General features: G+C 44.8%; 1 protein-coding gene across 1 annotated transcript in view; it reads left to right on the forward strand.

Annotated features, from left to right (window-relative positions):
* LOC308292360 (zinc finger protein 385D-like) overlaps positions 1–15,000 on the forward strand; it is a gene marked incomplete at both ends in the record, with an annotated part of 114,918 nt that overhangs the window by 92,015 nt on the left and 7,903 nt on the right. Inside the window, one exon of the mRNA XM_080734673.1 lies at positions 3,434–3,538. Coding sequence (XP_080590799.1) covers positions 3,434–3,538 — 105 coding nt within the window. The remainder of the gene's footprint in view (positions 1–3,433; positions 3,539–15,000) is intronic.

The raw sequence follows: 15,000 nt of genomic DNA on the forward strand, positions 1-15,000 counted from the left end.
CGTTTTTCAAAAGGTTTCAGGCTAAATTACCAATCCTGAATACAGAGCTGCAGTCAGGGATAAGAGTGCATCTCTCCACTCCGACATGTCTCCATTCCGACACTAACCCTATCTCTAACCTAGCTCTGGTCCATCGCGTCTCCTCCCGGAGACGCTCTGACAGACCCGTCGGGAAACGCCTGGACTCGAGATTGTCGGCCCCTCCGAGCGCTCAACATCAGTCAAAATAAACTAAACTACTTCACTACTCACCAAACCAAAGGTAGTTTTGTGTTGTTGAAAGTCTATTCTCCGCGGTGGTAAACCTCTCAGCACCCCACCTACTCTGTAAAATACATTATTTTTGTCATGAAATAAAACGCACACACCTCAGGCCACCTAGCGGCCACCGCAGATACAATGGTTCACAACCCGGAAATAAGCGGCTAGTTGGATGCACTTTATTTCATGCCAAAAATAATGTATTTTACAGAGTAGGTGGGGTGCGGAGGGGTTCACCACCGCGGAGAATAGACTTTCAACAGCGCAAACCGACCTTTGGTTTGGTGAGTAGTGAAACGGTTTTGTTTATTTTGACTGATGTTGAGCGCTCGGAGGGGCCGACAATCTCGAGTCCAGGCGTTTCCCGACGGGTCTGTCAGAGCGTCTCCGGGAGGAGACGCGATGGACCAGAGCTATCTCTAACCCTAACCCTAAACCTTAGGCCCATGGGAGTGTCGCCACTCCGACAATAAGAAGTCAATTTCGGAGTGGCGACATGTCGGAATGGAGAGAGCCTCCCCAGGGATACTTGGTCATTTCTGCCTGGCTTTCAGAGCATTTTCAGCTGCAGTACCACCATGTCTCAATTAAAATAAAAAAACAATTCACAGGAGGCAAGCAGTGATCACCCGATGATGTGCACAGCTGCCATGTAATTTCAAATGCACTACATTGCAGGCTCTTTTTTGAGAGTGAAAAAATAAGAAGACACGTGTGACCTGTGTGATCTTGGCAGGTTGCCCCAGAAAATGTGCCGATCTCAATGGGCACTAACGGTACACGTGCCGTGCATGCACTTGCATACTCATCCAGTCCATATAGCATACTCCCAACAGTCAAGACTTGACACACATAACATGTAGGTAGGTAGGTAGGTAGGTAGGGAGGGAGGGAGGGGGGAGGGAGGTAGGTAGGTAGGTAGGTAGGTAGGTAGGTAGGTAGGCAGGCAGGCAGGCAGGCAGGCAGGCAGGGAGGTAGGTAGGTAGGTAGGTAGGTAGGTAGGTTGGCAGGGAGGTAGGTAGGTAGGTAGGTAGGTAGGCAGGCAGGGAGGGAGGGAGGTAGGTAGGTAGGTAGGTAGGTAGGTAGGTAGGTAGGTAGGGAGGGGGGAGGGAGGTAGGTCGGTAGGTAGGTAGGCAGGCAGGCAGGCAGGCAGGCAGGCAGGCAGGCAGGGAGGTAGGTAGGTAGGTAGGTAGGTAGGTAGGTAGGTAGGTAGGCAGGTAGGCAGGCAGGCAGGCAGGCAGGCAGGCAGGCAGGGAGGGAGGGAGGTAGGTAGGTAGGTAGGTAGGTAGGTAGGTAGGCAGGCAGGCAGGCAGGCAGGCAGGCAGGCAGGCAGGCAGGCAGGCAGGGAGGTAGGTAGGTAGGTAGGTAGGTAGGTAGGTAGGCAGGCAGGCAGGCAGGCAGGCAGGCAGGCAGGCAGGCAGGGAGGTAGGTAGGTAGGTAGGTAGGTAGGTAGGTAGGTAGGTAGGGAGGCAGGCAGGCAGGCAGGCAGGCAGGCAGGGAGGTAGGTAGGTAGGTAGGTAGGTAGGTAGGTAGGTAGGTTGGCAGGCAGGGAGGGAGGGAGGGAGGGAGGGAGGTAGGTAGGTAGGTAGGTAGGTAGGTAGGTAGGTAGGTTGGCAGGCAGGGAGGGAGGGAGGGAGGTAGGTAGGTAGGTAGGTAGGTAGGCAGGCAGGCAGGCAGGCAGGCAGGCAGGCAGGCAGGCAGGCAGGGAGGCAGGCAGGCAGGCAGGCAGGCAGGCAGGCAGGGAGGGAGGTAGGTAGGTAGGGAGGTAGGGAGGTAGGTAGGTAGGTACTTTATTGATCCCAGAGGGGAATTTCAAGTGTTACAGCAGCTCATAAAGACATCAATAATCAAACACATCCCTCAGTTAGTCTGTTCTTGAGAGACTACTATGTCAGTGGCCCCCAAACTGATATGTATTTGGCCACGGACCCTCATCTCAAAATATCTAGTTCCAGGGACCACCCCCAGAAGCAACATTTGAGTTACAAACGCTCGCTTTGAAAATACATATATTCAAAGATTTGCACACATTTTCACGACTTTTTCAAAAATAGCAGATATACAAGCTCACAGCCGCGCTGTGAGCTTGTATATCTGCTATTTTTCACTGGTTAAAGCATTCAATAATTCTAGGCCTAAATGGGTTAACACAGAACAAGGAACGAGGATCATAAATCCAATGGTAACAACGCCCCGTTCCCACAAGGGATTCTGCTGGCGTCTCCGTGTCGTGATGTAAAAAAGAAGAAACGCTCCGCTGTGCTGTTGGTAATCAGGACTGTTTGCTTACTCCACTGCTGTTAACTTTTGGCCAGGTGTTCATGAATATGCAGCGTTTCACCGCCGATTTCTGTGTGTTGCTCTAGCCGTAGCCATCTGTTTGCATGCGTCAATCAAAATCAAAACAAACTTGGAAAAGAAAAAAAAAACACACCTCTTCTCGTGAATATTTTCCGCCGTTCGCAGGACGAGGCCTTGAGCAGAAAGTGTCGTGTGCATGGTGTCCCTGTAATGACTCCTTCTGCGCTCATTGGCGCTTTATTATGCAAATACCGATGTCTCTGGTTCACTTTGGCACTTTTCACTCAGGTTTTTTCATCTCACTCATGTCACTTTGTCTGTTGACCTGCACTCAGCAACAAAATCAAAAGAAAATAAATAAAAATTAAAACAATTCAAAAGGAGGCAAGCAGTGATCACCCCATGATGTGCACTGCAATGTAGTTTCAAAAGCACTACATTGCAGATGCTTTTTTTGAGAGTAAAAAACTAAAAATGAAGAAGATGCATGACCTGGGCAGATTGCCTCAGGAAATGTGCCAATCTCAACCCAAAACAAGGGTATATAGTCGGTGTCGGGCGGAAACCTTGTATGTCCAAGACCGTTCGTTTTGCATTCATCATTTTAAAAATGATTCAAACTAGTGAAAACAGACGATCTACAAGCACACAACGCCTCGCGGGCTACTTCTGTGCGACAGCCTTGTATGATGAAGCAGGGCTTTACTTGGTGAAAAAAACTCATATTTGAAACTTGGAGATGCGAGGTTTCCGCCCGACAACGACGATATATTATCATGTTTTCAAACTCTCCTTAGATGGTTATGATCTGTGTGGGAAGTACAGTATGTGTCTCTGACGTCTTGTCTCGTCTCTCTCGCCCTCCCCCCAGCACATCAGCAGCAGGAGACACAAGGACCGAGCGGCGGGCAAACCGGCCAAGCCCAAGTTCAGTCCGTACGCCACGCCCCCTCAGCGCCTCCAGAGCCTGCAGGCGGTGAGTGGTGTCCTGCTCTGGGAGAAGAATCCCATTTACGCTGTGCCGTCACTGTCGGGCAGAAACCTCGTATCTCCGAGTTTTAAATTTGTATGTTTTCTTCATAAAGTAAAGCCCTGCTTCGTCATACAAGACATACCCGTAATTGCCGGACTATAAGCCGCGGCTTTTTTCCCATGTTTTGAACCCTGCGGCTTATACAACGGTGCGGCTTATATAGAGATTTTTACAGCTAACAGCCAGTTAGTTAGTTTTATAATGGTCTTTAACAAGGATTTATATATAGATTTATACAGCTAACGGCCACCAGGGGAGCTCTAGCAGGAAGTAGGAAGGACACCTGCGGCTTATAGTCAGGTGCGGCTTATATATGTATTAAACATTAGTTTTTTGTTCTAAATTTAGCAGGTGCGGCTTATATGCAGGTGCGGCTTATAGTCCAGCAATTACGGTACATGTCTGTGTGGAGTTTGCATGTTCTCCCCGTGTCTCCTAGGGTTGATACCCTCACAAAAACATGCAGTAATCCTGGTCTCTATACTGCCTCCCCCTGGCCAGCCGGGGCGCCTGATGGCGGGGAAAGGAACTGGTTGGAATAACGTGTTCCTTCCACGCGCCACGTCCAAACCGGGGAAATCCCCATGTCAGGTGAAAAGAAGCGACTTGGACTCCTCGTGCATAGAAGGAAGCATGAGGTCAGTCCGTTGTCTCCCCAGGTGCGGCAGAGGGAGAGCAGAGCCCAGGATTACATAGGCAATTGGCACTGGGTGAAAAATGGGTTACAAAACCGTGGGATAAAAATGATATAAAAAAAAAATAAGACATACATATATGTCACACAAAACAGGTGAAAATGGCAGATCTACAAGCACACAACGCCCCACACCGCGAGTGTGCTGTTTTCACAGGGGCGCCACAAGCCCTTGTGGTGCCTGACTCGCAACTGGCTGTTGGGTGCCCCCCCCCCCCCCCCCCCCCGCGCGTGCACGTTTGCGCGCGCGCGGAAAATTGGCGTTTTTTATCGTTTTTTATCATGTTTTATTCAGGTTTCCGCAGTCTTTTTGAGCTAAATGTAACACAATCGGGAACGGCTTTCCTAACATCTCCACACGCACCATCCAGCAAGATATAGCCTGGATTTTTTGGTACCAACAGACAGTCAGACAACAAGTGTCAGTTTCATAAAATCATTCAGTTCCCAGAGCTTTTCAGTTAATCTACTTTAGTTACTTTACACCACTGTCTGCAACAGCAAGCATGATGGTTCCCAAACTTTTTAGCCCGTGAACCAAGAGACATTACTACCCTGTACCAAACAAGTAGTGAAAATAGCAGATCTACAAGCTCACAACGGGTTGCTTCACACTGCGTTCAGTGCGTTGTGACCCATACAACGTGTCCGCCGCATCGGTCCAGACCCCAGTGTTAGGAAACAGCTGGTTCTCCCGTTCTGGTACACCATAGCCATTAGCCAGTAGCCACTAGCTAGCCCAAACATTAGCCTAGCCAGGCAGCACAGCAGCATAACATAGCATTCATCATTACAAGTCTATAGCCAGGACTCACCAGTGAGGACGCCAGGGCTAGCAGAGGGCGATGTTTAATGCCTTCATAGCCTAGGTTGTGTGTGTTGTCTTGGTGTTCTGTATATTCCTTATGCCCGTATTGTTATAATTCACCGAGTCCATGACGCATATACGCACGGAGAGACAGACGCTTAGACAAGTTAAAAGGGGTGCAAGACTGGGTTCCTCATGCACGCACACTTGAGCGCGTGCGAACATTTTCGGATTTTGTACGGTTTATTCTGTTTTTAACACTTTGACTGCCACAATGTTAAGGGTTTTAAGGGTAAAACCCTTGCCACCATAGACGGCCATTCATTTTTGACGGAATAAATTGAAAATGGTAGGATGTACGAAAATTGACAAAAATTTCAGAGAATATAGAGTCGGAACCTTAGCTTTCACCATAAAAATTTCGCCCTGCTGTGGTGTTCTGCTGTGGAGAAACCTGAGGGAGAGCGAAAGCTGTACAGATGAAAAAGGAGCATCAGAAATTTACTTTCTGAGATAATTGAGGTCAAAGGAAAAAAACTTTCAGAAGCCCTAGTAACAAATTGGTAAATGGTACAAGAACACACAGTACCTCTAAATGAAGAACAGGGTACCGGCCATAATGCTGTAAAAAAAAAAGTTAAAAAAAAGTTGTACCGTGGTCTAGTTATAAGGCAGGAAAGTGGAAGAAGCCAGGAGACTGACAGAGGCTCTTTTTTCATCTTCCCAGGATGAAGGAGAGACAGAGTAGAATCCACTGTGTTTTGACCTGGGATTTTTTATTCAAGCCTTCAGTTAGACATCAGACATCTCAAAAATAAAGATAAAAACTCTGATAAAGATAAAAAAAAAACTTTACATTGCTGTTTCACTTCAGTATAGTTGTAGATGTGTTCCATTGCAATCATCATTTTAGTCACTTCAAACTAAAACGGTCAAACTACCCTGAGCAATTCAAAGTCATAATACATAAAATTAAATAAAAATTGATGTACATTCATATGGAAATGTTTGTATTGACAAAGTCAAGCCAACTGCGACAAACTTCACCATGTTAGAATCCAGACCAGGCAACTGCAAGTAAGAGTAATTATGAAAAAAAAAAACATAATTACCATAAGGTATATATAATTATTTGCTATACATTTTATATACACAGGTACATATATTTCCAAAATAGCAGATCTACAAGCTCATAGCCCGGCACCGCGCTATGAGCTTGTAGATCTTCCATTTACATATGATGCCTAATAGCCGATCTACAAGCTCATAGCCCAGCAAGGCACTATGAGCTTAGTATTTTCATGGCTCTCCTTTTAGTAGACCTTGTACCAGTGAACTGTACCGTCATGAAACTGTACCTTTTCCTATGCAAACTTCTAATAAAGTCTTCAATCAATCAATCAATCAATCAATCCCTTCTTTGTATTTACCTACTGTATGTTTTTATACTGTTTTTTATTTCCCCCTTTTTTCCTGACTATATCTACTGCATAGTACTGTGTTCTATCCGTCTGTCATTCAATGTTATATGAGATACTGCAATGGTTTACTATGGAAATAAGCCTAGTCTTTTCATGGATCTCATGATCTCCTTTTAGTAGACCTTGTACCAGTGAACTGTACCGTCATGAAACTGTACCTTTTCCTATGCAAACTTCTAATAAAGTCTTCAATCAATCAATCAATCAATCAATCTCTCTCTCCCCAACTTTCTCTCTTGTATCATGGCTGTAAGGTTTATTCTAACGCAGTTGGTTCTCTAGCGGGAAAAAAAAGAGAGAGAGAGAGAGAGAGAGAGAGAGAGAGAGGAAGAGAGAGAGGAAGAGAGAGAGGAAATCTGAGCAGGCTTAGCAAACAACGTTGGCACCAGGTTACTTTTAGAATAAAACACGATAAAACTATAAAAATACAATGAGGATTACCACTGGGATTCTTTTTCGATCTCCATCTCGCTGGATTGGTCAGACTGCGACGTTTGCGAGTGACTTATAGTGGTTGTTTTGCTGGGATGTGTTTGTTTTGCACTAAATGGAGCATCTGTCCTCCTTTCTCACCAAGCTAAGCTAAAGAGGCGTCAATTGGGTATGGCAAGCTATGGCAGCTGCCATACCTTGGCTACAGGGGGAATATAATAAAATGTACTGTAATCGTGCCTGTTGTCAAGGTATGGTAACATGACTGGTGTCTTGCACGCGAGCCTCGCGCGCGTGAAAGACACCAGTCATGTTGCCATAACTTAGCTTTTTCTGAACTGACGCCGCTGAGCTAAACGCCCTGCTCAATCGGTGGTCCGCGCGCGGACCACCTGTTGTGATCCGAGATGAGCATAATCATCTCTCATCTCATGCTTGCTCTCGGAGCGACGTCGGCGACCCCCCAAACACGGCAATACACCACTGTATGTATCAATCAATCAATCTAGCAACAACCACTTACTTTATATAGCAGTTCTTTTCGCTGCGACGCCGCGGCTCGGTGGTCCCTGGTGGCCTGGTCGATGAACCATGACGATCCAGTAAAACTTTTCAGATCACATGTAACGGCTGTAGAAGTAGTCCTCAGTAGTATAGTAAAGCACTAAACTAAACCCCCCCCCCAAACACATGGCTGCTGCTTCTTGCCAAAGTTGCCGTCCATCCAGCAATCCCAGGCCTGGGGAGGACGGTCATGTACCAAATCACCATGGTAACACAAGCTGATTGGCCACACAATGGTAACCATGGTGATTTTAGTCATTCCAGGGCCCAGGACGGCTGAATCCAAGCGTCAGTGATACATATGCTCCTAATCTTGTGTTAATTAAAAAAAAGACATTCCGGCGTCAACTGACGCCGGTGGCAGCGCGGGGGGGGTAAAAGCGTGACGTCATATGACCTCCGTGGCGGTCAAAGTGTTAATGGGTTTGTAAGGTTTATTTTTTACCTAATTGTAACACAATATAAACTGTGCTTTTTCTAGACACCATGAGCATATGTCTATTTGATTTATTTACTTATTTTTGCAACAACTTGTGTGTAAAATACATTTAAGAGAGAGGGCTTTAGGAGCAGTTCACCACCAAATTCACCACCAGAGCTAAATAACAGACACTTTTTTGCATCCCCTGGCTGCCAGGGGTTGCAAGTGCACCCATAAACACCTTAAAATCGCCTATGCAAACCAGTAAGACTCCCTAATCGGGAGATGAGCGACCGTCACGTCCAGGGCAGGAATTTCATGGAGGCTATGAATGCCATGTCCGCCGTTGCCCCTCAGTTTGGCCTTGTGCCCCTAATGGCATGACCTGAGGCCACAGTGGCCTTAATGCCCCAGCTGACTGTACCACTTTCTCCTCTGTCTCTCTCTTGTCAAAATGTAGACAGTCATGTAGACACCAGTGTCTTTTGTTGAGATTCCGAAATCTTAACTCCCCATCTTTAAACCAATCCAGTGACTTTGATTGGTGCAGGGCTGAGCATGGATCAGATTGTAAATACCATCATTCATCTATTTCACTGCAGATGAGGTTATCATCCCTAACCCTTAAATTAAAAAAAATCTTTCAATGGACTAAAATCTTGTTTTATTTGATGGCCTTCCTGCCCTGGCATGTGGCCTTTGTGCCCTCAAACAATGGACAGCACCAAAGGCCAACTAACTTTAGAAGGCAGTCGTAGCCAATCAGGAGGGAATATGGGAAATGGGACAGATCCATGTTGATGACATGACTTTAGAGATACTGTGCACCACTTTGCGTGATTTTAGGCCAAAATCTGTAGGAGCAGTGTCCAAAAATGTGTTTTGCAAGAATCTGCCTCATGGTGGCGCTAGAAGAGAGCCATGTGAGAAATTAGGGGTGGAGATTGTGGTTTGGCAGCCAAGGAGTGTGTGTGCAAAGTTTGGCATGGATGGGGCGAACGGAGGCAGAGATAAGAGAAGGGCCAAAAGTGTGACATGACGTGACGGACAGACGGACTGACTGACGGACTGACAGCCGGTTTTGGTAGTAACCGCAATCACCCCTTTATCAACCAATTTATCAAACTTCATTCATAGCACATTTAACCCATTTAGGCCTAGAATTATTGAATGCTTTAACCAGTGAAAAATAGCAGATATACAGCTCTGCTATTTTTGAAAAAACGTGATATATACAAACAAAAAAAAACCTTAGAAGGATTTCGAAGACACTTATAGAATCGGGTCAAAATATTCAAAGATTTGCACGAATTGTCAAGATTTTTCAAAAATAGCAGATCTACAAGCTCGCAGCGAGCTTGTAGATCTGCTATTTGTGTATATTTAAAGCATAAAATATTGCGTAATAATGTGTTCAGGCCTATATGATAATACCGTGGAGATACATGTTCAGTCTAGTGGACATCAGTTAACTCTGCGTGAGAGTGTTAAAAATGGACCCCGGCCTCATGGGATCCATTTCCTCTCAGAGCTGCTGTGTTACAGTAGTTGCCATGGGGATCAGGATGCCCCAAACTGTAAACACTGTGCCCTGGAAGGCTCACTGCGTCTACCATACTGGGGAGTTAATTGAATTCACCTGGTTGTCCTCGTCTAACTCGTCTCCTTCAGCGGGTTGACCCGGGGTGCCATGTGGGTGCAATTACCTTCCAGATAGGAGAGGAGGACCCAGCGGTACCGGGTGGCCTTGCATGGGCACCGGCAGCAGTGTTGATTTTGTCGACTAAAACTATGACGAAAAATGTTTGTCGACTGCGTTTTTTTCACTGACGAAAACTAAATAAAAACAAAATAAAAACTAAGCTGTGATGACTAGGACTAAATGACAATTTTCGTCAACAAAATAAAAACTAGACTAAAACTTAGACTTAGGGAGGGAATAGTGGAGAAGAGAGTCATTTTATGTTTGGTTGCTCTCAGGTGTTGCGTGCTGAAAATAGCGCGACGCGTTGTGAGCTTGTAGATCGGCTATTTTCAGCACGCAACAAGTGTTAAACCAGATTCGATGCCATCAAGGCCTGCCAAAATACATTTCAGTTGACTAAATCAACTGTAGATTTAGTCGCCTAAAATCTTATGATATTTAGTCGACTAAAATTAGACTTTTCAGTTGACTAAATTATGACTAAAACTAAATGACATTTTATTCAAGAGACTATGACTAAAACTAAATCAAAATTTGCTGTCAAAAACAACACTGACCGGCAGCAGGGTGAAACACTCAGTGATTCCTTTCTTTTTGGAACTTTCTTTTCTGTGGAGTTGCACCCAGGGACGTGCTGGCCATTGGGAAAAGAGGGACAACTCCCGAACGGCCGGTTCATTCCCAGCCGGTCCAGGCCGGCCATTAGGAAAAATAATTACATAAAATCTCTGCCTTTGTTCCATTTTGGGGGCTGGGCGGCCAACAAAGTAAATCGTCACTGTCGGGCAGAAACCTTGTATCTCCAAGTTTCAAATGTGTAAATTTTTTCGCAAAGCAAAGCCCTGCTTCATCATACAAGGCTGTCGCACAAAAGTAGTGAAAACAGCAGATCTACTGTACAAGCACACAAGGACGTAGCGTGTCTAATGGGCGCTCTAGGCGAGCTCTCTGGAATGCGCCACCCCCCCCCCCCCCCCCCCACTCCCGCGCGCGCGAAGTGTGCACGCGCGCGATTTTTGCGGGTTTTGGCGTGAATTTTGTCGGTTTTGGGCCGGTTTGGATGACTGTTCAATAATATGACATTTTCTCGGGTTTTGGCGTGATTTTTGCCCGTGTTGGGTCAGGTTGGGTGGATCATTAACTGTTCAACAACATGATGCAAAAATGTCAAGCCAGCCAGCCTGCTGGAAACAAGATCACTTACCCAACCGTCGATGCTTCAGGGCAGGCAATTCACATACTAATGAACAACAAGAGAAATCCGTTGCGATTCCAGGACACTGGTAGGCCTAATTATTAGTAACTTTGCAAAACAGTGACGCTTCACTTCAAGCTCCCAGCCCTGTGCTGTGCGGCGCCCCCTTTGATGAAGAGTGCGGGGGCGGGGGTAGTACCAATCTCATTCACCTCGCCCTGTTACGGCCGAGCCGACTCGAGTGAGTGCTAAGGGAAGGAAGCAGGCTGCAGAGTGCAGACACTGAGAGCTCTGCCTCTGACGCTCGAGTTTTTATGATGGATAAAAAACAATTGACACACATAGTAAGCAACTGGGTCGTATTGGTGAGATAATACCAATAGAGGGGGCGCCGAAATGTTTTTTTTTTCTTTCTTCTTTTTTATAATATATAAAAAAAAAACACTCCATTTCGGCAGGCGCACCCTTGAGATCGGCGCTCTAGGCGACCGCCTATACCGCCTATAGCTAAAACTGGCCCTGCAAGCACACAACGCCTCGCGGTGCGAGGCGTTGTGTGCTTGTAGATCGGCTGTTTTCACTAGTTTAAATCATTTTTAAAATGATAAATACAAAACAAACGGTTTTGGACATACAAGGTTTCCACCCGACAACAAAGAAATATAACTCATGTAATTGGCCCACTGGCTTGTCACTTGTCATGATCTGAAATGGCAAATCTTTGAGTAGCAGCAGCGCTATAGAGAGATCTCTCTCTATAGCGCACAATGAGGGCCTCTCCAACTCTTTTTCCCGGGCTGAATCAGGGGCCCAGCACGTCCCTGGTTGCACCTCCCATAACATGGAGTGCCTAAGATGTAGGGATGGGACGATACGCGATATTATCGTTTATCCTGATAAAAAACACTCACGATAATCGTATTGTGGAGATTTAATTTATCGCGGTATCGTCCTCAGTCATGCACTGGGATCAATTCACCTTTTAATTGCCGAGCTGCATATCCGCTACAACTTAAACCCTCTATAATTGGTAAAAGGTACTTATAATATTATGTACTTGACACAGTCTTTTTTTCACTCTCTAATAAAAGTATTTGCCAAAAAATAGCCGATCTACAAGAGAGCTTGTAGATCTGCTATTTTTTGGGCAAATGTTCGGCCCCAGGATGATGGATTTTGATTATTGCGATAATATCGTACATTTCTTTTGTCACAATAATCATGATATGACAATTGGTGCGCGTGTTTGTCCAGGAGCACATTGGCCAAGCTTTGCGGGACGCTTAATCAAACCAGGAAAGCGGATCCTGCTGAAACCGTGTGGACCCGCTGAAAACACGCACAAAGTATGTTTATGTACTGTAGAAAAGGTACACATCCGAATTCTGCGGCAACATGCACATCTCTGTGTGAAAGAAAAGACTTTGAACAACCGTGAAAGGTTATTATAGTAAACGAAAACTGACTAAAAAACGAAAACTAGAATGGAAAAAACATTTTAGTTAACTGAAATAAAAATAAAAACTAAGCGTTTAAAAAAAAAACTAAAACTAACTGAAACGGTATTGTGTGTTTACAAAACTAACTAAAATAAACTAAAATTATAGAGAAAATCTCCTTAGTTTTCGTCTTTTGTCTTTAGTGGAAATAAAAAATAAAAAACACCAGTTGGTGAGGTCAAAGAGAGAAGTTGTATGTCTCAACATTACTGCTACTCTCCACAATATGCTGTTTTGTTGATTTTCTTTATTAGACAATACTTTTTCCGGAGCTTTTTTAATCTCACCCCTAACAAATACCCCTTATTACCTAAAAGACTAAAACTAACACTAAAACTAATAAAAACTAAACTAAAACTAAGCATTTTCAAAAAATAAAAACTAAGCAAAACTAGCAACCTCACTAAACTGTAATTGAAAACAAAACCTCAAAACTAATAAAAATAAAAGTACGTAAGTACAATAGGAAAAGGCCTTGGCAGTTAATCTACATTAGGTATGGCAAAACTATGACAGACTAGTGTTAATAGAATAGTACGCCCATTCCACAGTGATGCTCCGTATGGCTAAATCTCCATATTCCAATGGCCTGAAAATACGACAGCACGGAGATCCGAATCCGATGTGCCAGAGAGAGAGAGAGAGAGAGAGAGAGAGAGAGAGAGAGAGAGAGAGAGAGTGAGAGAGGTCGGGTCCATTTGAAGAACTATAATCCAGCATTTTGAGGTGGAAACATGGAGAATGTGCACATACATTTGTGAGAACCATAAGTTATGGTTTAATGTAACTTGGAGTTGGAGGAGAGCAGATAAACTGATAAAATGCAATTCTTGGAAGATAGTTCAGGCACTATTTTTCCAGTCAAGTGAGACACATAATTGAACATGGACTCTAACCCAGGACTCTTCAGCCTATAGAGCATCGCAGTGAGGTGTCGGAAGCAAGCTGGCCATTCATATTTACCATAGGGTTTTTCATTATCAGCCACAAAGTCGTAGCAATTCAATGTACACTTACCGCTAGGCTGGTGGTTGTAAAATGGTTCCATATGCTCCTGTAGAACCCCCGAGTATGTATGCAATCACTCTAGTTTTAGTAAAAAGACGTTTTAATCAAGATCGCACGGAGAAGAACTGCATTTCCCATACTGCTAAACGTAAAAACGACGTCTGTGATTGGTCTAGCTTCTTCTTCTTTCACATATCTTGCGGTTACCGCGGAAGTAGCTTACTGCCCCCTGTCTTCCCGGCAGATTATTGCACGTCAGCAGAACTCCCGTGAGCGAATACGTTCTTTTACAAATATGATGCACTAGTTAAAGATGACGATAAGAGAGTCCACAGAGATGACAATCACTACATTTCAGGCCATATGCTGGCCTGGATAACTAAACTGAGCGTGATTTAACGGCTATATTTCAGGAAACAACAACAACATTCGCAAAGCATTCTGGGAGTGTAGTTTCCGCAATTTTAAAAATAATGATGTACACAGTCTTGTACCCTGCCATTTTTTTCAGCTTTCGAATTAATCTTTGCATTAAAAAAAATGTGAATATTGTCATGATTCCTCTCCAGCCGAGGTGGCTTTGTCCAAGGCTTAAAAACGTTTAAATAAATACTTTATGAAATGTCTATGCAAGAAATGAATGGAGAAAACACTTCCGACACCAGAGTGAGGACGGGGTGGGGCTTCAACTGCGATGCTCTATTGAGTTCATATAAGAGAGAGAGAGAAGACTTCAACCCCGCCAACAGCATTGCGCACGATAACAGCTGATATACAGTACAAGCGGTTACATGTCTCCTTTCCGACATGTCTCCTTTCCGACACTAACAATATCTCTAACCCTAACCCTAAACCTAAACCTAACCTCTATGGAAGTGTTGCCACTCCAACAATAAGAAGTCAATGTCGGAGTGGCGACATGTCGGAATGGAGAGCAGTCACCAGTACAAGCACATCACAGCTCGTTGCGGATGTCTCTCTCTCTCTCTGACTTTAAGGCCATCGGAATAGCACCACGCACCCGCTCCGTGTACCGGTAGCTCTTTGCTGTTTTGATTCTCACATGAGAGAGAGAGAGAGAGAGAGAGAGAGAGAGAGAGAGAGAGAGTTGTGAGTGTGCATGAGAGAGAGCGAGGGTCACATGTGTGGGAGTGTTTGCTACATGTATGTGTGCAAAAACACCATGTTAATCATGTTGTTTTCTTGAAGTGTGCTGTAAACACTGACAATTTTTATTTATTTATGAAAACGGAGCCATGCAGCGGTAGGGCTCGATAAGCACCCTGCTTCTCCCAGTCAACTTCCTTTTTGTCTTCTTTGACACCTCATTGTCACAGCCCGTGCCTTGTGACTTTTGAGATCACGCCTTGTTCTAAAAGCATTGATGTGCATAATCACATCATGTTTTGTGTCCAAAAGTGCTGAAAAAGAAACTGTTCAATTGACATGCAGAACATTGCGGCAGAGAATGCCTTGACCTACACTATACTGTAGGTCAAACTGGCTGGCTGGATCAGCAAATGGTTACTAAGGCCTGTGTGCGAAGGTTTCATTTTCAACACCAGTTGCAATTTACAATATGGGCATTTAGCAGACAC

The sequence above is a fragment of the Nannobrachium achirus genome (genome assembly GCF_963921795.1).
Source record: "Nannobrachium achirus genome assembly, chromosome: 10".
In the NCBI taxonomy this organism is placed as follows: domain Eukaryota; kingdom Metazoa; phylum Chordata; class Actinopteri; order Myctophiformes; family Myctophidae; genus Nannobrachium; species Nannobrachium achirus.